This window comes from Chamaea fasciata, unplaced genomic scaffold (assembly GCF_029207755.1).
Source record: "Chamaea fasciata isolate MVZ Bird 193981 ecotype frontalis unplaced genomic scaffold, bChaFas1.0.hap1 SCAF_11, whole genome shotgun sequence".
Classification (NCBI taxonomy): domain Eukaryota; kingdom Metazoa; phylum Chordata; class Aves; order Passeriformes; family Sylviidae; genus Chamaea; species Chamaea fasciata.
In genome coordinates, this window is record NW_027094096.1 from 19,935,033 (window position 1) to 19,956,922 (window position 21,890).

The 21,890-nt window shown below is 43.0% G+C and overlaps 1 protein-coding gene across 1 annotated transcript; it reads right to left on the reverse strand.

The window, feature by feature from the left end:
• Positions 1-11: 11 nt before the first annotated feature.
• Positions 12-21,765, reverse strand: MFN1 (mitofusin 1). The gene is made up of 18 exons (XM_066193558.1): positions 21,679-21,765; positions 20,956-21,077; positions 19,995-20,130; positions 18,757-18,919; positions 17,990-18,114; positions 16,434-16,542; positions 14,434-14,541; positions 13,685-13,838; positions 13,494-13,561; positions 9,049-9,170; positions 7,464-7,590; positions 7,083-7,187; positions 5,908-6,010; positions 4,688-4,917; positions 4,076-4,231; positions 3,420-3,616; positions 2,114-2,248; positions 12-1,451 (listed from the first exon to the last, which is right to left on the reverse strand). Exons 2-18 carry the CDS (start codon positions 21,068-21,070, stop codon positions 1,382-1,384), a joined length of 2,223 nt encoding a protein of 740 aa, XP_066049655.1. The 5' UTR covers positions 21,071-21,077; positions 21,679-21,765; the 3' UTR covers positions 12-1,381.
• Between the last annotated feature and the right edge of the window lie 125 nt (positions 21,766-21,890).

Genomic DNA, 21,890 nt, shown 5'->3' on the forward strand with positions numbered 1-21,890 from the left:
TTACTAGAGCACAGGGGTAGGACTTTTTTTTAATAAATAACTGTAGAACACATGCATTGCAAGTTTTATCTTGATACAATGTCAATACAAATGCTCCACAAACAGAGCATTGATACACAGCTGTGCCCCCACCAACAGCAAGGCTGGGCTGTTACTGCGGGGTGGATGCCACAGGTTCCCTCAAACCCCCAGGACTCCCCATGCACAGTCAGAACAAACACCTGAACACACTGGTGGTGTCTTCCTTCAACACCTTCAGCATTACATCTTACACCTGTTTCCTGATGAGACAGCGTTTAGTTACTGGAAAATAGCAAACTCCTATACCTTAGAGCTCAATCTAACTTAGCCAATGTTAACACTGCCATAAAAATATATAAATACTCTGAAAAGGCTTTTCTTGTAAAATCATTTTAAAAAGTCTAGTTAGGAAAAAGTACATGTTGAATGACTGCAGACAGCAACAGCAGGTGGTTTCTAAAGAGGCTTTGCTGGAGGTGAGCAAAGGCAAAGGTGCCCGGAGTCTGACCTAGAGGAGACCTGTTCTACAGCAGGGGGACTGGGCAGGGAGATGGGGTTTCACCATTTCCTGCTCCCTGGATGCAGCAGCAGGAGCTCCAGGTCCCTCCTGGCACCCTGAGCTTCCCAACCCAGCCTGCACCACTCCTGCCCAGACCATCCCAGCAAACCCTGCTGTGCCTGGCACACACCTGAGCTCCCCTGACCATGGCTCTGGCCCTGTGCTCACAGGCAAAGGAACACTGCACTGCTCTACCAACTGCGGGAAATGGGTTCACTTTCATGTAATCTCTGCCAGAGGAGCCTTGAGCCACTGCATGTCCTTAGTGCAGCTCACCCTCATCTTTTGCTGCCCTTTCAAGGGGAACTGCTGCCCAACACACTGGCACCTGCTTTCCAAACATCTCAAGAGTCCTTTCCCATGCCAGTTTGTACTTCACTAAACAAAATCACACCCACATGCAAAACCAGCACCCTCCATCCCTGGACAATTCCTAAGCAGTAAAGCAGGAGACCGGGTTAAGCTCTTTCCACGCCTAAGGTCCTGGATGCCAGGAAGTGAGACTTGCCACTGCTACATACTCATGAAAACCAGTGAGGATTTGGGGTTTTGTCAAGTGCTCAAAAAAATTTAGTGTTTAAAGGCAATTTTTAACCCAAAATCTGCAAAACGAACATAACACTCAAGAATATCACAGCTCTTCAGTTTGGTTCACCATCCAACTGTCCAAGCTTTACAACTGTCAACAGAGTAATATTAAAAATATAAATAATTTCAAGTGACTCCACAGAATAGAAGTGTCACCTGTAAAATTTCTACTTTGCCCTACAAAGGAGCACCAGGAAGGTTCACAATGATGTTTTATTTACTCTTTTGAAGAAACTGTTTCGTGAAGCGATCTAGTTCGTTCTCAAGGTGGATGGCTTTGTTTCTGTAAAACAAACAAAAGCAATGGATTTACTTCAGTGCCTGAACATCCCAAAGGCAGGATCCACATCAGTGCTTCATTTCTATTCCTCTACTGACACCCCAGCACTAACAAAACGTCAATGCAGGTTTTCAGAAGGGGGGTGTGGGGGCAGATGTTTACCTGCCAGTGGTGGTGGATGTCCCAGGCCAGGAATCAGCAGCCCAGAGCCAGGGCAGCCTTTCAGCAGGTGGAAGGAAGTGGAAACTACAGCCGAGGCTGCTTCCAAATCCCTGAACCAACTGCTGGAAGTTCCTCCTCTGCAAACACCTACCACTGCACTGGGTGACTCAGCACAGCACAGCTGCTCTCCTGCTCTGCTCTGGGGAGGGGGCTTTGCGAAGGTGCCACCCTCAAGCTACCAAGAGGAAACTAAAATTCTGGTCCAAGGCCTGTCTCCCACATGAGGGTAAAGATGATCTAAGAAATAATGTTTTTGGAGGTTAGCTGATTCACTAAGGCATCAGCATGTATTTATTTAACTTACCCAGAGCTGTTCAGGGTTTCTTTGCATCCCCTTCTGCACCTGAACTAACCCAGTTCAACTCCAGAGTAACAGCAAGCACTGATCACTCTGAAGTCAGCAGGGCTAAGAGATGCTTGTGGCCAGTCACACCACGACTTACCTCAGCTGCTTGGAGCTGCTCTGTATGTTCTCCAGCTGATCTATTTCTTTGGAAAGCCTAGCTATTTCTTTTTCCAGATTTTTCTCAGTAATATCCACCTGCTGACAGAGCCGAGCAAATGTAGTGGCCATTTCCCTAAAGTGAAAAGAAGTTTATAATCATCATTTACAGAAGTTTACGCTAAAGAAAAAATAGTAAGAAATAAAATCTCATGGTATTGCAGTGTGCAGAACACAGTGTACAAACCTCCAGCTGTTATGGGATTACAGAATAGCAGAAAGCAAGAGAATCTGGGTGCTTTTTAAATTAAAAAATAAACCCTTAACACACCAGATGCACCTCAGTCTATGCCTACATTGTGCCTGGCCATTTTAATAGAACATTAACAGCTCCAAGTCTGAGAAGGGGCTCTGGCTGTAGCAGGAGGCGCCAGAGCAGCCCCACACTGCCAAGCTCGGCACCCTGTGCCACACTCAGTGCCCTGCTCACAGGAGCAGGAGCCCTGTGCAGGGTGAGGAGTGCTCCAGGCCTGCCCCATCCTACATCCCTCCTTAGCCACGTGCTCCCAACCTGTTCCAAGACTCCTCCTCACACAAAGGGAAAACAAACCCAGTCACCAGCCTGAGCCCAGCACCCAAGCTCTCATTCAGAAGACAAAGCATCCTTTCCTCTCTACTGGAGCACTTATTTGAGTGCAGCTCTTCCATGTTCCCACAGAGCTGCTGGACACAGGGACAGATCTCTTTCTTCTACTGCAGCTTAACTTTCTACCATTCCATTTCTTTGTTTCCTCTTTCCAAAACACTTTCCCACCTGTCTCTGCTAAGTAATGTCTCGCTGATTGTCTTCCTTAGCTGCTTCTTGAAACCATGTGTTTTGATTGAATTATTATTTCAGAGAATTAGGGCTGCTAATGCGCCCTCTAGCCCCCAGGGTGCAGAACACTCTCCTGTGTAGCTCAGGGAATAGAGTAAGGCTAACAAAGTTCATCTCCTGCAGTGCACAAGAGACAGGATTGGCTGCTCAGAACTTGCCCAGAGCAGCCCCTGGGGCAGAGGCTCTGCTCATCCTTCCAGGGACTCCAAGGGCAGTGCAGCTCAGCCTCCACTAGAAGAACCTCTCACGTCTCTACATCACCATCTTCAGAGCACCACACACAGCCACACAGGGATGCGGGTATTGGCCTTTTCAGGTGGGCATTTTAAACTCTCTTCAAACCCCCTCCCAAGGGACACCAGAGTTGCCATCATGCAGGGCAGGTGACAATGGCCTGTCCCAGAGAGGGGCCAGCCCGTGTGACACTTACTGCTGCACCTGGTGGCTGCAGTTGGCGCTGGTGAGGCTGACAATCATCTGCAGCTTCTCGGTGGCATAGTTGACAAACTGCTGCTTGAAGGCTCTTTCCTTGGCCCGGGTGGTCCACGTCAGCCTCTCATACAGGTACAGCAGCCCGTACATGCTCAGCGAGATGGAGATCAGTTTCCAGCCTACGGTTTTCCAAATCTGAAAAACAAGATCTTCATTAGCTTAAATAAGTCGCCCTACAGAATAAAAGTTAATTCCACCCATTTTTAAAAAATCATCTCCACAGCCCTTTCACTGGGCTTAAGAAAATAAATGTTTTCCATATTATGACAGCTACATTCACAGGAGCTGGTCCCCAGTGGCAGAGAGAATGTGCAGGTTACAGAAGCCTTGCTGCTCTTTCAAACTGAAGGAGGTACCATCAGATCACCATTTAATTCAGGCATTGAACACAGATTTATGGCACAGACAATATGCCCAGCTATCCTCACAGTGATTAGCCTGGTTTCTCACTATGAGCTGACTGTGGGTATCCAGGGCACTGCACGTGCTCATCTGGCCCATGGCACACTCTGTGTCACACCCCAGACAGGACAGAGCAGCTCAGCCTCTGCCATCCCTTCCAGCAGGGAAGGGAGTGTTGCCAGTGCTACTTGCCACTCCGCCAGCAACGATGATGCCCATGGAGGTCCGGGATGTCAGCGAGGCCAGACCCAGCACCAAGGGAACCATGAAGTCGTCCTGGGCCGCGCTGTCGGGAGTGCTGCCGGGAAGGCTGGCGGCTGACGGGGTGCTGGCTAAAGGACGAGGGATCTACAACATGGGAACACGGCAGCCTCAGTCAGAAGCATTAAGGAACTACACAGCTGGGGTTTATTTTCATATATTCAGGCTTTGATTTGACTTGAAAGAAAGCCTTCAGCAGAGAGATCTGAACAAGACTCCTGAGGAGCACTGGAGGCTTCGACAGTTCCTCCAACAGAGAAGGAGGGTCTGTGTAGGGTTGGTACCAACCTAAGGGTTCAAATGTTACAAATGGAATAGGCTACTCAATGGCTTCAATCCAAAGGAAAACCAACTTTAAAAGAAGGTTTTAGTTCCATTCTAACCTGAATATAATCCAATAAAAACAACCCCTTGCCACAAATATTTCACACAATGGATCTAGGGAAAGGCAGCAGGAAGCGTGTAAATAGCACTGGCACAGAGTAAAAGTCAATATATTCTCATCAAGGTAAAACAAGGCAGCCCAGGCTCTGAAGGACTCACATGTATGTTTGGATCTGCTAATCCCAGGAGAACTTTCTGAGCTTGTTTAGGACCCAAGAAACGGTTTACAAGAGAAGTCCATCCCAAAGAAAAGTGGAACATGATATCCTCTTGAAAATCTGCACACAGGCTATGACAGTTTAGATCATAGCTAAGGTCGAACTTCCTGCATGGAATTAGCAAGTGGAGCTGATCCTGAACACTAGAAGGCAACAATGGTTTCAGATTTTCTAGAAATAAGAACAAATAGTAAAGATGAGTTAATATTAGAAGAAGAGCATATTCACAAGCAGTATCTCTGCACTGCTGACCAGCTTTGTCAATTTAGGGAATCTATACTGACCAGCTCATTATTTATTTATTTACTTGTAAAATCAGTGGCATTTCAGCAGGATTGACCCTAACAGAGCACAGAATTTACTGCTCTTATACAAGAAAACAGTCATGAAAATCAACTCACCAAGGAAGCACTGCTGGAAAAAAAAAGACTCAAATTAACTGAAAGATCTCTATCAATGGTCAAAAGATAGGGATGGAGTAAGAAAAAAAATTGATTTATCCATCAGTACTGTGGCAGTACTTCTGCCACACAGAAAAGACAATTTTATTACATAGGAGGACAGAGGGGTTCACATAATTTCATGATTGTGCTCTGAATCTTTTATTACCAGGAACAGACTAATAGAGATGGATGTGCAATAAACTTACTACTTATTTAAAAAAAAAAAAAAAAAAGGGGGGGGGGAGTGCACAAATCCTTTGTGAAATGAACTGTTTTGCATTCTGGGCCTGGAGGGACCTAGGAAGAGCATTATACTGCAGAAACATTTTCTATTAATTACTGTATATGGTGTCTCTCTTGTGGAAGCCAAATTTTAAATGGGTTTATAAAAGGATTAGATTCGTTTTCAGAGGACAGGTCCATTACTACTTGCTTAAGCCATTAATCCAGATGCAGTGTATCAGCTCAGAAGTCCCTAAAATGGAGAGGGATTGCTGTATTTACCCTGGTTCATTATTCTTCTCCCCCAGCATCTGTTATTGGTTAGTATCAGGAACAGGGGACTGAGCTAAACACTCAGTCCTGGTCTATCATAGTTTTTCCTTTATCCTTTATAGCATCAATGTTAAACATGATCAGGAAGAAAATTCTTTAAAAACTGAATTTTCTTAGATTGTCCTCCTTTAAATGTGTTCACATTCCTCCTCCCTCCTCCTACCAATCATCTCCTGCTGGGACTGGTGCATTGACTGGTTGACTTCACTGGAGCAGCGCTCAGCCAGGTTCTTTCCCAAACCGTCTTCTATGTGCTTGTTCAGCTCCTGAAGTGTTATAAAGAACACAAGCTCATCAATTTGTGTTTAGCCAACCAGTTACATGATATGGAGCAGGAATATGTTACACACTAAGCACTGTTATTTACAGTGGGAAGAAAAGCATGTTTCCATGGAAATAACACGCTTTTTAACTGGGACTGAAAACCTAACTAAAGTGACACAGGAAAGATTTCCCTAGGACTGTAAACATTAAAATGCATAAGAAGACTTTCATAGGACTTTCAATAACCTGTGACAATGAAAAGCAAACCTACTGCCTTGCAAACCCCTTACTGTATCATTTGATGGGAGCCAATTCCACTGCTCTGCACAGGGATAAACCCAGCCCACCAACTCCCACAGGTCAGATACTCTGTTGAGGTGAAACAGCACAGATTGTCCTGCAAATGCAGCACTCCCAGCCAGGAGTTGGGATCAGCCTGGCTGGAACAGCTTGAGATGAGCTCAGCTGGCTGGAGCATGGTGCTGTTAACACCAAAATTGTGGTTTTGATCCCTGTATGAGCCATTTGCTTAAGAGTTGGACACTGTGATCCTTGTGGGTCCCTTCCGAATCAGAACATTCTGTGACTCCAAGGGGAAGCTGTGGCAGTCATCACTATCAGCAAAGTCTGAGCACAAGAGGCAAACACAGGTATATGTGCTTTAATTTAAAGCACTAAGTTTGAGGAGATATTTATGAAAGTTAAAAAAACCCAAACCAGTTTTTATTAGAAGTGTTTGGTCTTTGCAAGTTCATTTTATTTTTGGATTTATTTGATTTTAGGAGTAGTGAAAATTATTTATGTTAAGTCTTATTTACAGGAAGTGAAGACTTGGAATTAGAAAACACTCTACTACTAAAAAGATGCTGAAAAAAATTAATTTCTTTCTAAAAACAAAGCAGAAAATATTTTCAACCTTTTTCAGTTTTGGGTAGAGATATGCACATGCCAGCAAGCAAAAATCCTGCAATGTTCAGACAAAGTCACATAAAATCTAGGCAAGTTATAAAAATACAGAAGTAGAAATAAAGGGAAAGACAAGGAGTCTGGCTTCAAACCATTCAAAAAACTTACTGTCTTATAGAGCTTCAGTACTTGAGGAGAAGGGTGAAAATCAGAATAAAATTCATCAACTAGAACTGAAAGCCGGCAGATCTCATCAGTCATGGCAGAGGAGACCTGGAAGAACACAGGAAATACATAAAATGTTTCTGCCACCTTTTCCAGACAGAGTGAGAACAGACTACTGCATGAACTGTCCCAAGAAATCATTCCATCACTTGACAGTCAGGAAAGATTGCCATTTTAAGCTTTTGGGCGATTTTTTTTGTATTGAAAAAGGAACATTCTGACACTTCAAACATTATTTCCTGAGATGGGTGGGCTCCAAAAGGAGCTGCCTGAGAGAGGAGGCAACACTTGGATTTGGAGGTTGTTCCCACTGCCTTGACTTACTTTGTTTTCGACTTCCTCAGTAACTCGTCTGATTTTTTCCTTGGTGTCTTCTGTCAAAATGTTCAGCTGATTCCGAACAAAGTCCAGCCTGTCCTTCTGATCTTCTCGCTCTTCCATGGAATGGACTCTACCCCAGCAGAAAGGAAACCACCATCACCACCATGTATTCCCCCAGGAAAGAAACAGGCCCTTAAACAGGCATGGAGCATCCTGCTGCTGGCTTCTGAGCAGCCTGGGGGAATGCCAAGTGACACTGGCTGCCCAAAGCAGAGGCACGAGGGCTGTACATGGCAGCCCCATGTGCACTAGCATTCAAAGGCTGCGCTGGGCAAACACAACTCAAAACCAGCATTTCAAGTCTGAATTGTTATCAACTAAAAAAGGTGTGGGGAATTGGAGGCCTTTAGTAGCTTGTCTACCCCGATTTAAAAAAAAAAAAAGGTAAATCTGATCAAACTGCTGCTCACAAACAACATCAACCACTCCTGAACAGTGATGTGAGTCTGATGACCCTGCAAAGCAAAGGGGCCGGGGCAGAAATCAACCTTGTCACAAACAAGCCTCTTTAGAATTCCTTGACCTATCACCTAAATTCCCCCCAAAAATTCCCAAAAACCTGGAGCAATTTTATCTTGAAGGGCCAGCAGAAACAATAAATAGCAATTCAGACTAAGAGGTGTCATCACAGACATTTTGGTTAAGTCAACTGACAGAGAGAGGTAGACTATTAGAATATTTTCCAACATTTCACAGCATGTTTTCATGGGATCTGACAATGTGAGACAAGTCAGTATGTAAACAGGCAGTCTGTAAAAACTGACATGTTCAGGGGGGTGAGTGCGTTTGACAGCACAGAGAAGTCTGTCGAAACACAGACACATTATTGACAGGCAGGAAGGAGATGGATGGGAAGGATTAATCGTGACAGCAAGTTCACTGTGTACAAGAGACACAAGGTGGCAACAAAAGTGAGGAAAAACCGCACACATACGCAAACCTCAAAGGGTACATGAAGCTACCAGACACAGCAGATGAGCTGCTATCATTAGCACTAAAGGATTACACGAGTGAAGAGAGAATAATGATATTTAAGGATGCAATCTGGAAAGGGCCAGAGGCCAAGCTTCTGTTAGCTTGGGCTCATCTCATTCCTTACAGTGTTCTAATCACTTGCAAATTAAAGCATCTACATACTTCCTTTTTTTTTCTTCACTGTAATTGTTAATGGAAGTAGAGCAGGCATAAACATCACCTCTGAAATGCTGGATACCACTAGAAAAACTTAACATTTTAAATATTTCTGAAAAAAAAAAGTTTGAAAACACACGGATTGCAAGTCAGTAATGAAGAACACCAGTTAAACCAAGATCCCTGTACAGAAGCCACAGACCAAGAACACAACTGAGTGGGCAAGGGAACAATGGTAAGATTGACTTATTGACACACCAGGGAAACTGTCTGTTCCTTACCAATCAGAAAAAGTGAATTTTAAAGTCCATAATGGCCCAAGAAAATCACCAGCACAGAACTGGCTCCTCAGATGATCTGGACAAACCAAATCCGACCAGCCCTCCCACCCACCTACCTTTTCTCTGCTGCTGCCACGTTTATGGTGTCCATTATGTTTTTCACAGTATCTATTATCTGTTTAGCTCTGATAGTGTGCTGTTCAAACTTGGTTTTCACGGCTGACTGCGAGATACACTCCTGCGAGGGGCCCAAGCCACAACACATTACTGCAATTCCATGCCAACACAACCAGGAATTTCACTGTCAGAAAGCACATGCTGCCAATTTTACCATGAACTTAAACCAGTGGGAAGTAAAAAGGGAGAAAGCATAGAGAAATTAAAAGACAACAGAAACTGAAATCTCAAAAGAGTCTATAGCAGCAAATCTGCTTTCCTGTCCATTCACAGTAATGTGCATAGGTTTTCATTCTTTTAAAATAAATGAATAATGTAAAAAAAAAAAAAAAAAAAAAAAAGAAAAAAAAGAAAACTTGGATGAATACATAAGATAAATCTATCTCTTCAGGAAATTTTCAAAGCCATCTATTTGGAATTACAAATGTCAAATATGAATGCTAGCAATATGGCCTGGCTTCAGTTTTCTTCGGTGCACTACACAGTCTTACTTTCAAGAGGCAATTCTGTCAATAAAATTTGACATTCTCATGTCAATACCGACCATCCAGAAACAAAATACTCAATTAGGAGTAAGAAACAAGGCTTTTCTCACAGGATAAGCAAATGTTAAGTAGTCCTTAAAATATCAGCTTGTTTGAATATTATTGAAGCATTAAATGAGTAAGTAGAAAATGCTCTAACAATACAATTTCTAATCAATCTTAAATACTGAACAGCAATTCAGAAATACAGGACAGTGACTGAAGAGCTCTTGTATTTGAGGGTAAGAAAATGAGCAGCTGATTTCCTTAAACAAGCCTGATCGGATTTTTAAATTGCTCTCCATCTGCGGATTCACCTTTCATGGCACAGGTTTAAATTGCTTTTAGAAGACTTGCCTATGACCTTAGCATATGCTGTAATTACAATTTCAGCTATCTAAAAATAATAGATGAAAACAAAATAAACAAAATGGGTAAAACAGTCCCTGTTCCTCGACGAAGCAGATCTAGAAATCAGCAATGAAAGGCCAGAGTTTCTTAAATATCAGCACATTGTAAGAGCTAGACTAGGCACAGAGCAGAGTCTTCCCAACGTTAGTATGTGGCAGATAAAAGGATGACAATCACTCACAACACAATCAGAAAATCCAAGTTAGAGCACTAGGAAAAACACAAAGGTTAGTTAAACAATGGAGAAAGATAAGAGGGGGACAGCAGCAGTTTTGCTGTTAGTCTGTAGTAAGTATTTACTGAAACCAATAAACTGTTTCAGTCTAACCAAAAGCAGGCACCTTCCAGCCCACCGCCAGCAGCACAGGACGGTTGTTAAGTGCCCGGCCTGTTCCCAATTCCATCCCCAGGCAGCGCTGGGGAAGGGCTCTGCAGCAGCTGCCTCATTCCTGCTCTGCCTTCACTGCCCTCTACAGCCAGGAGTACTCTTCCACCCTGCCTCCCTCCTCCACTGCTTCCCACACTACTTCTATTTTTGAGAAACTGGAGAAGCATCCCAATCTAAGGCATAGTGGGCTTGGTTTTATGTAGGAATTCTCTAGGCAGGATACACAGTGCACGGTCCAGGCATTTCTGTGCTGTACCTCACTGTAAAATTCCAGCAAATACACTGACTACTTTCTATTATTCCCCAATATAAAAATTCAGAACTGATCGAAGAATTCAATGCTTTAAGACTGTCTCTCTCCTTTCCTTTGTTGCAATACAGCTGACATACACAGTAGCATCACTTTTTAAAGCTACTACATGAATCTCTAAAATCTTAATTCCCCCACTGCTTACAAGTGTTTCTAGTAATGCCTGCACCATTTTTTTTTTTTTAACAACTTCAACCACCCTGTGCTTTGCAGACAAACATGTTTTATCTAGTTTTGGAATGATTTTTGCCCTCACACAAAAGTCTATATAAATCTTACAAGCCTTTCAAAAATAGTCCAATTTTTTCTTATACCACAAGTAACTAGCACTGGTGGGTTGCTCCGAGATTATTTTTTTCAAAGATTCTATCTATACTGAGCTCATATCAGTCCAGGATTAAACAGGCTTTCCTATCAGGGAACTGATACTAAAATCAGGAATGTGGAAGTACTGGAGAAGTAACAGTTCCTCTTCTCAGCCCATATGGAGAAGAGGGAAAAGCTGTCCAATTTTAGTGAAGACAAAAGCAGGGTAAAGAGAATCCAGGAGGAGCAAACCCAGCAGATACAGCCAGGGGGAGCAAGGCACATGTGGACAGGTCTGGGAGGTGACAGATTACTGGGAGATGTGAAATGGACAGAAAAGTGAGAAGTGTTTGGGAAGTCTGAGGAGGGCACCTGCACAGGACAAGGAGCTAAAGGCAAGACAGACTGAGGCAGGGGAGGAATCAGTGTTTGATGAGGACAGACAGAAGCATCTGTGCTCTCATCCCTTCCTTTTCACACACTGGAATGTAATCCAAGCTGCCGGGACTTGCAGCTCCTGTGTCAGGAAACAGAGTAACTGCAAGTGCTTTAGGCAGAAGGGCTTCAGCTGTATTCAGCATCTGAGTTTGGTCTGGCAGTGCACAAGGCACAGTATCAGCGAGGATTTCAACAGAAAGCTCTCCCTGCAGTCTGAGATTCCTCATTAATACAGAGCCTAGAGCTGGCAAGCAGAACTGATGACAACAGTATGCTGATGGCAGCAACTTTATCAGCTCAGGTGACAGTAATTCGAGTATTAGGTCTGAAGACTTCAGACCTGGTAAATCATTTCAGTCTCAGCCTTGCTTTAAAAGCACAAAAACTGCCACTGTAACTTAGGAAACCGCCAAAAAACCTGAATGTGACAGAGGCTGCAACAGCAAGCACTCAAAATTTAAATTGCTTTGGCAATCTTAATTCAGCACAGTTGTCATTCTCTTTAAATGATGGGATCACACCCCTATTCCAAGCCATTAATAATGACTTTAGGATGAAACACAGCTGAGCAGGGAAAAACACTACAGAATCCACTCTCACTGTTGGAGTCAGGTGTGCAGCAAACGTAACCCATTGTGAAAGAAGAAAAAATGTAGAAATAAGGCCATGCAGTGCTGTCACAGAATTGTTCCTTGTCCCAGCCTCCCCCACAAACTTGTCATGGTTGTGATCCTGTGACAGGTATTTCTCATTGTGGTGGCCAACTTCAGCCTGTGACATCTCATTTACAGATGTGCTGAGCACTCACAGCATCACATCATTTAATAAGTTCATCATCCATCTTCATATTGTAATATTCTAAGCACTGAGTGCCTAACTGTAATTATAAGAAATTTTGTCAAACAAGCTTTGGGTACAGCAGATGGCAAAATCCAATAAAGAACAAAAACTGATTTAGAAGCTCGATTTTCACCTTCTTCCTGCTGGCTCAGAGTTTCCTACTACGGTTCTGAGGATGAAAATTGCAAAAAGCATGCACGTTTGACTAGAGCTAGTGACACAAGAAATGTCATGTCTGATGGAGCCAGGCCTTGCCAGTGCCCTGAACCCACCATTTCAACACTTCAGCCACCTCTCATATGAGTGTGGATAAGGATTACATTTAGTCTGACATTTTCTTCCTCATGCAAGACCGTATCAAGCTATTATTTTAAAACCTCTCTGATATACACACATCACTACATAATTCAGCTTTGCTAAGGTTAAATGAGTGTGTTGTAATGCAAGAACAAATACTTTTCAGAGGAAGTTTGTTTTTTTTTAAAACACTCATATACAAAACCACTGAGGGATACCCAAGAGGCCTCCTTAAGATATCCAAGAATTGCTTTAGTTAATAAAAGTTATCAAATTCAGTAACTCAAATGGATCCTATCACAAAGAAACCACTCAGTCTAGCCAGTCCTACTTCTGTAGAAACCCTGAACTCCAACCATGAAAATGGCTAAACTGAAGTGGAAGGGTGGATTCTGTACAGTACAAAGGACACAAGGAAAGTGTTAATACTCAGAGTAACAGAGCTAAGAGGTACATAATGGTGATAGATTCAAAACTCTGGCTTTAGAAATGAAAGCAAATTCTTAGATTTACATTGATGAAACTGAATTTCTTACTGCAAACATTCACCAGCACATGGCTGTAAATGATACAGATGTTTCAAGACCATAATTTCTTCTTACATAGACTATATTGATCTTAAGATCTCAAAACATGAGCTAAGAGTTTTGGTTCCTTCCTTCCCTGATATAATTCTCCTTTTCAACATCTGCTACTCAAGGTGAGGAGGTTTGAACAGAATCCACAGAAAAGGCAAAGCTGCAGATGGTTTAAATACCTTACACTCCTCCACTTGCTAGTATGGTAATGCTCAGTATAATTAAGCTAAGCATAAGAAAAAGCTACCTCTACAATAAAAAACAGATAGTCTAAAGAGCCCATCATAAATACCTCAAATATCTGCTCAAAGTGTTGAAATTCCTGGAATCTTGTCTGAAACCCTTCAGCAAGTGCTCCACCTGTGAAACAACAGACCATAAGGAAGACAGCAGTACCTCAGAGCAGGGACCGCATCTTAAATACATTGATGGGGTTTTATAGTGTTTTTCTGTATTTGAGGAGAAGCAGGAATTCCTACACACCACCCTCTGGCATTCCTTGGGCCTTTTGTCTCCTGGCACTCAGAACTTCTTTAGCTGAGACGAAGAAGATGCGGTTCCTGGCTTCCACAGGATCAATAACTTTGAGCTCATCGACCAGGAAGGTGAGGCAGCGCTCCATGTGCTGCCGGCGCACCTGCGGGAGAGGGGAAAAGCTCATGAAACTGAGCCAGCAACACCTCACAACAGCAGTCACCCCTCTGACAGCAGATGCCTGCCAACCCTACAGGCAGCAGCTGTTTTTACTCCTTTGAACAGACCTGGGCACAACAATACTTTCTCCTACAACTGTATTTACGTAGGCCAGAGATCTCAGGCAGTTACTGGGGTAAACCCGTCATTCCCCATACATGGAGAAATGATTCTCACTGTCTGAAGATCCAAACTGTTCCCATCTAATGCTGCACTTTCCAAGCTTCTGCATGCACGTATAAATGTATGAACTGTGCCCTCAGGCTGCACTATCACTGCAGAAACAAAAGGTAATACAAATCAGATTAAAACCCAAGCTTAACTGTGGAGGAAAAAGGTGCTAAAGTAGTCTCCCATTTTACTACTTGCCTGCATATATTGTCATTTGAATTTCAAGTTGCTTTTTGGTCATAACGAGGAATAGGTTATTTCCATTTTCTGACCATGTAACTTAGCCTTTTATTAATAAGACAAAGCTGGTGTTTCCATATTAACACATATTAATTGTCAACCCATGTAAGAGCTATCAATTCACTCACATCTTCCATGTATTCTGGTTCTGATGCAGAGGCATCCCATCTATTATTAAGGATGAAGATGTTTGGCTTGGAAAGTCGTTCGTTCACTTTATGGAAAAAATGTTTCTCCTAAAAATTAAAGCACAAACAGAAAGTTCCCTAGACACCCAAATCAGAGCTAAGCATTCTCTAACAGATTCTGAAATTTACGCAGCTTTTTAAAAGATTATTATAAAGAATTCATTGGTATTAAAACCCACAGGTGTTCAGCACATAACAGGCTTGGGGTAGTTCAAAAGTCATCAAATGTCTTAAAACTGATGCCAGTGCTACAAGTCAAAGACAATACAACTCTTTAAAAATTGGTAAAAATACAAACTAAGAAAACTTCCAAAAATAGTTCAAAAAACACTGATGCCTGACTAAAACAATGAAGTCTCCCTTATCTGAAGCACCAAGATGCTCCCCCTAACCTGTAAAATCTGGATTTATATCCAGATAATAAATACCTCATCTAATTATTCTTCAGCTAGGCAACATCAGCTTGAACTACAGAGAAGGAACATTTCCTGCATGAGGAGGTATGGTTGAGACATAGCAAAAAAAAGTCACTGATGAATGTCTTAATTTAACAAAATTAGGCGTATTTAGGTCTCCTGCCTGCACCTACCACCCATTATTGCTGTTTACAGAGTGGTAATGGGTAAGTGGTGATGGAGTGAGTCCCCAAGCAGCAAAGCTGAAACACAAGAGATGTCTGGGCTGCCATAAACTTTCCCAGATTGCAGCAGGACACCACGAAACATCCTGCACACAGCACTGGGGATCCACTGCTCTCCATCAGCTGAGAACAAGCATGTGCAAACCAGATCACTGCTGCAGAAATCAGGATTTTGTCTGAGGAGAATTTATGAGGGAATAGTAGAAGAATCACATTTTCACTAAAAAAAAATCTCTGGTAGAGTGGCAGAATAATGCCAAGTATTCTCAAGGCTGCTATGGTAAGAGGCAAAAACAATGCTTAAGGAGGATGAGAACATAGTTGTCAAAAGCTTTATCTGCAGGATAACTTAAGTTATCTATATAGCAATGAGATCTTCACTGAAATAATTTTTCTTTTTCCTTTAATTAAAATAGCCCAACAACCGTGTTATACACATAACGTAAACAACTTACAGATTCTGTCCATATTAAAAAAACTAAAAATGTCACTCATGTGACATAATAGAGAAGGTCTGGCCACAGTGGTGCCAAATCCTCTTTGCCTTGAATGCTTTAAGAATTTTTTTTTCCTTCTGAATTACATCTCTTGTATTTGACACTTTGTGGACTCAGCTCAGAAGATGAAATGCAATGTTTTTAAACTTATATTCTTCCTCAGCCTTCTGCCAAACTATTCTAATCTGCTAGAATGAAAAGAAATACTGTCTTTGCACTCTCAGTTCTTTATTGTATTAAAAATTGTCTCGACAGAAAGAAAGTTCAGACCTTTCAGGTCAGAACTATGTTCAGAACAACCAGACCGTATTATTTGTCTGCAATAGGCTTAATAAAAATCAAGAATTTTCTCAGTAGCATTACTCTGTATTCAGGTAGTCACACTTGCAACAATTCAGAAACCTTTTATGCTCAGCATCCACAATGCTTAGTTTAGTCAAAACTGGAGATCACTACAAAATTACTCCACAGTTTCTGTGATAATACAAGTGTTTTCAGGTAACAAACACCAACAAATTGCAAGGCAAGACAAGCACTCTGTCACCCATTTATCAAAAAGACAAATGAACTGGAAAGGACAATTATGATGCTCAAGGCAGAGAAAGCCAAGCCAGTAAGAAATTTAAATGTCCTTCTCCTTTTCCTAGTGAGGGATATACATTATTTCTTGCCTCCCACCACCAAATCCGATTCACAAGATCTAAGTGCAGTGATTCACCTTCTGTAAAGGTCTCAGCTATTCTAGTTGTGGAACTGCTGAATATTTAAATGAATAAGTAGCATGAAATCATTGCACATCATACCGTGTTCATGAGAGTTGATTCAGAATTGGCAACCAAAACAAACACATCAGCATCTAAGCAGAACTTGTCAATCCAGCTGTCCAGCTCTGTAGTGACATCTGTGCCAGGGCTGTCGACAATAAAAACCACAAACTCTTATTTACACAGCAAAGAAGTAGTTGATTTTTATAAACTGATAAAAATAGAGTGGAAATGCCTACGGGCCTTGCAAGAACTTACAGAGGTTTGTATCTTGAAGCTGAAGCTTACTTCAAACTGAAGGTAAACATTGCACAAGCCAATTACCATCTAGAATTTATCAGTCACTTGATCATTAGGCTACCTACTCATTCCAAAATGCAATTTCTGATTAGTAAGTATGCACATACAATTAATTGCCAAGTGAAGTGACAGGCAGGCCATCAGAAACCCAGAGAGCCCCACACAGTGGTTCCCCTCCTCAGATCCTAATTTTAATCAGAAGAGATCACAGTTCATAAAATAACTTTTTCATTAATAAAGTCCAAGTTTAAAGCAATATGCTATGCAAGCTGTGCACAGATTTAAGAAGAAACCAAAACAAAATTAAAACTGTAGTGCTATATGCTTTTTAAAAAAAAATCAAGTGGAATATGAGCATTTAGTCATGTTTGCAACACCTAGATTATTGCTGGTTCAGATTTTCTCAGTTTAACAGTAAAAGGATGATCTGCTCTTTTCAAGTACCTGCTCTCTCAGAAAATATGCTCTTTCCCTTTCCCTTTACTTTCTTTCTTTAGCAACAGAGGCTGCGCAGATCCAAAATCATGCACCCAAGAAAACAGTAACAAACTCCCAGTGATTTCAAAGTACAAGACAGAGATGGAACAAAAACCACTGCAATTCATTAGAATACACACTGAGTGCTGTTTTCTTGAAGAAATCATACTTAAAAATTCACTGACACCTGTGTGAATTACTCTCAAATTCAGTATTGATTCACATGTCAGGTACAAATCACCTGAAGGTTTGAAAAGCTACTACCAGGTTACAATGCAGTGGCCAGATATAAGAGCATTTGGCGTGGACAAGCAACCACTTCCAGAATTCTTTAAACACATCAACACACAGGAAGTGTCAGCCTAACACAGGGCACACACAGCTGACACAGTCTCAACTGCATTTTGAGGTCACCATTATGTTGGCAGGTAGGCACTGCAACTCTTATCAGAAGCTTTTAAAAATGAACTCCATGTTGTTTATACTCCACATGATCAGTCTGAAGCGTTTCAAGAAAGGAAATGGGCAAAAGGTTGTTGCTGCACCAATCCTCTTCACACTTCCATACTGTTTGTTTTAGAGTATCCTCAGCCAAAAGCTATTCCCTTTTTCAGCTCAGTCACAAGACACTTGTCTGTTCCAAATGCTACAAGGGCAGAACCAGGAGGGTGATGACAAGCAGTACATACAAAAGAACAAACTCCGTCCTTGCAAACAAAAAAGCCTTTCAAGAATTTTGAATCTAAACCAATCTCTTTTCTAAACATTGCAATGGCTAATATCCTTAAGAAAAAGATCTACTAAAACAGAAGAGATACCTGTCCACTATAACCAGATCATCTCTCAGAAGGGCACACTTTGACTTGGGCCAAAAGACATGGACGAGACAGCCAGCCTTCAAATCTTTATCCATGTGAAGGGCATGAGCCAGCTGATTGACTGTCTAGAGAGAGCATTAAAGAGAAGACAAACGTGAATATGCACCTCAAACAAGTCTGTAGGCCACTCTAATTCAGTTCCCAAGCAAACTTGGACAGGATCTGTCTTGAGGAGGGTAACAGAGTTCATACTTTGTTCTGGTCAACAGCTGTGATTTTTTTTTAAAGCTCTTCAACTCACCAGTATCTAAAGAACAAGCTGTGCCTTGAAACTCAGACAAGAGTTTCTTTTGAGGCACAAATGTTCCCTACAGGGCTGGACTATGTGCTATGGAGCATCATCATGAATTTGCCTCAGAGATGTAACATACCAGTGTAAGCAGTTCAATAAGACGAACACCCTAAGTCCAAATGAAGGGCACATTCCAAATCCTTAATCAGTAACAGGACATAGTCGCATAAAAATAAATCATTCAGCACACGCTATGCTACAATGAGACACACATTAGTTGTTTCTCTGGAACAGCCAAGAAAAACTGCAGAGCAGACCATTTTCATCAGTTCCTTCTTCCCTCCTAAAAAAGATCTTAAAAATGCAGAATGAGTGATCCTTATACTTCTGTTGCACTTGAAACTGCTGTTAAAAAAGAGACCCTTTGAGAAACAATTCCTGTGAAAACTAGCATGAAGTCATCCAAGAAATGTACCTTGACACTCTTCTTTTCATCTGATCCTTCCGTCATAAGATAAGCCTTATCTCCATCAGTCCCTTCCACACTGAGGAAGCAGTTTGTTGTATGGCCAATCCCACTGGGCAGTACCTTATCCCACAGCATTGCATTAATGACTGAACTTTTCCCACTGCTTGTTCTGGAGGGACAGAAAACAAAAGCACTTTGAGCAGAGCACAGCAGCATCAGGCACACCTTTGTGCAGAACTGGAGCCCATGAGCCCCACAGAGCTGGTTTGGGTAAAAAGCTGCAGCCAGGAGAGAGTTCGGAGAGCTAATTCACAAGAATTGGTCACTAACTCCACCTTCTGCAACAACCTGAAGTCCCTGAAGTAGGACAAAGCAGTGTCCTACTTTGCACAGACCCTCTACCCCTCACCCATAAATATTTGACGTTTAACTATTACACAACAGCATGAAGTTACACAGACTGTAACTCGTTTTTGGGCTACTTCCAGAAAAAGTTCAGTGCTCACTGTATAACAGTTCACAAATTTATTCAAAATGCCAGAGGGAGAACTGAGTTCTCTTTTTCCTGCTCAGAACTTTTTCCCTTTGCAAAAGGGAAATTTTTATCACAATCACAGCTTGTATTCAACTTTTAATTTTCAAGGCTGAGAGATAGCTGATTTCCTTATTCCAGAACTTTTTATAGTTTTTCTTTAAATTACTAAACTACTTTTAGCAAAATGAAGGCAAGATCACCATTGTGCACATTTTTTCCAATACTATTACAGAATTTTTAGAACCATGAAGATTCACACTCCAAAAATATGTAACTGTGTGTTTAAATGTAAGCACAGAAAAATCAATTTCCCTGAAGCAAAGTGGACTAGCAGAGCACATTGTTACTGCTATCCTTAAAATCATCACACAGATCTGTCAAACTGATGTCACAACCAACCAGGCAACCATCTGTGTTTCTCTTCAGCTGCTTATAGACAGAAATATGATCAGATCCAAGTTTAGTTCTTCAGCACTTCTGATCAAATACAAAAAAAAAAGTCCTCAGCAGGAACAGTCCAGAACAAAAATAATATATTAAATAAACAAAACCACCAGCCTAAAAAAACCCAAAAAAGCCATTCTGGAGTACACGACAATCTCCAACTTTCCTAAGTTTAAAAAAAAAAAAAAAAAAAAAAAAAAAAAAAAAAAAAAAAAAAAAAAGAGAGAGAGAGAATAAATTAAGTACTGGTAATTTCGTTCATTACCTGCCAAAAAATGCCACTTTCATGTGTCTCCGTGAAAGCACCTCTCCAATGACTGCCAGCTTCTTTTTATATGCTTTTATTTTTGCTAGTTCATCTTCTGTTGCTATCTGATCAAGCTCTGGGTTCTTGTATGTGGCTACACACAGAGAGGAGAAACAAAAAAGCAATCACATACAGAGAATGTGTTCTGTGATACACAACATGTACTGAGTACTTAACGTGCCAAGTGCAAATTTTAATTACAGTGGTTAAACCAAACAAGCAAAACTCCACCACAGACACTGATACCAGCCCTTATCATTTGACAGCTGTCACAAGCACTGGTGAAATCACGACATGAATCACTTCAGATCAATTGCCAATGCAACCACTGATCCTCTAACCCTGTGAACACAGCCTGATGGGCTCACTTGCCCAGCTCCTTGGGACACCTGTTTCCTTCAGAAAGGAAAGCCAGGACCTCTCATGGATGCAGCTAAGCTGGGCTGTCTTCCCCCTGCAGAGCCCACTGGGATGGATGATGAGCAACCAACTCTGTGTGGCCACACATGTCCCCACGCTGCTAAAACTTCCGAGGGTGTGACCAGTGGTTCCCTGCATTGCGTCACTGATGCACCTTTCAGCTGAAAAATGGGAGAATCTGTTTGTCCTTCCTTCCGGGCAAAAGAAACTGCCACAGAACTACAGGACCAGGGTGGTTAAGCTTCTGCCCTCGTGGAAAGGAGAGCAGGCTGCCAGTCCAAGTGACCTAATCAGCTTTTCAGGTATGTAGCCATGCCAGGCATTCCTTCCAGCACAAGCTGAAAAAAACCCCCCTAGTGTCAAATGAAAAATGTGACTATTTCTAAAGGTGCATGTTTATATAAACAGCACAGTAACAGATAAGATAAGGTACATTATGCTGTTGCAAACCACACTCAAAACAAAGGACAACGCTCCGGTGATTGAGGGGAAAGCTCACCTTCCACAAAGGCTGCTCCCTCACTGACATAGTCGAGCAGCTGGTCGAAGATGGCAGTGATGGTCTTTTTGGCCTGCACAAAGTGCTTCAGTGGAGAGACAGAGGCTTCTGCCATGCTGCAGCTGCAAGGAAAGGTGCATAAAGTGACCAAACACTCGGTACGCCCAGCTAATTAAAACTCATACACTGCTCACACAGACATTAAAAAACAAAACAAAAACGCCCGAAGCCCCAAACCAAAGCTCTCAACTCCTGAGGGCAGTAAGCTCAGTTTGCGCTGTTTACTCTGATCTCCTCACCACACGCGCCAAGAGCGGCTGCCGAAACTCAGCGTGAGGTTCGAACCGATCTGGTGCTTTGTGTCCCGGAAACACGAGGCTTTGCCCTCATCAAACACGGCTCCCGCCTCCGCACCGCCCGCGGGGCGGCGAGGACGGGCCCCGCTCGCTGCCGGAGCCCCGGCTCGGCGGGCTCAGGCCGAGGCGGCCGCGGTCCCTCATGGTGCCTCACTCAGCCGCGCTCTCTCACGGACCCGTGGCTCAGCCCCGGTGCCGCACGGAGCCCCGGCTCAGCCCCAGTCTCCGCGGAGCTGTGCCTCGGCCCCGGAGGGAACCCCGACTCAACGCCGGTCCCTTACGAAACCCCCGCTCGCCCCGGTCTCTCACGGTGCCCTGGCACAGCCCCGGTCCCTCACTGAGCCCCCGCTCCCCCCGAGTCTCTCACGGAGCTCCCGGTGCCGGCCCCTGTCCCTCAGGGAGCCCCGCTGGCCCCGGCCGTGCCCGTCACCGCCGCGGACGGGACGGGGGGGGGCGTCACTTCCCCTTCCTCCTCCCATGAGCCCGCTCCGCGCCCGCCCCGGCACCGCCATGTTGAGTGCGGGCGGAGGGCGGCGGGCGCCATCTTGAGCGCGGGCAGGTCGCGAAATGGAGCCGGGC

Bases quoted from the DNA above. Each gene is read 5' to 3' on its own strand.
- MFN1 (XM_066193558.1), bottom strand. From the start codon at position 21,070: ATGGCAGAAGCCTCTGTCTCTCCACTGAAGCACTTTGTGCAGGCCAAA. The intron at 6,011-7,082 runs GTAAGTTTTTTG...ATAACACTTCAG, and splicing joins TACTGAAGCTCTATAAGACA to GAGCTGAACAAGCACATAGA. The intron at 1,452-2,113 runs GTAAGTCGTGGT...TTTGTTTTACAG, and splicing joins AGCAGCTCCAAGCAGCTGAG to AAACAAAGCCATCCACCTTG.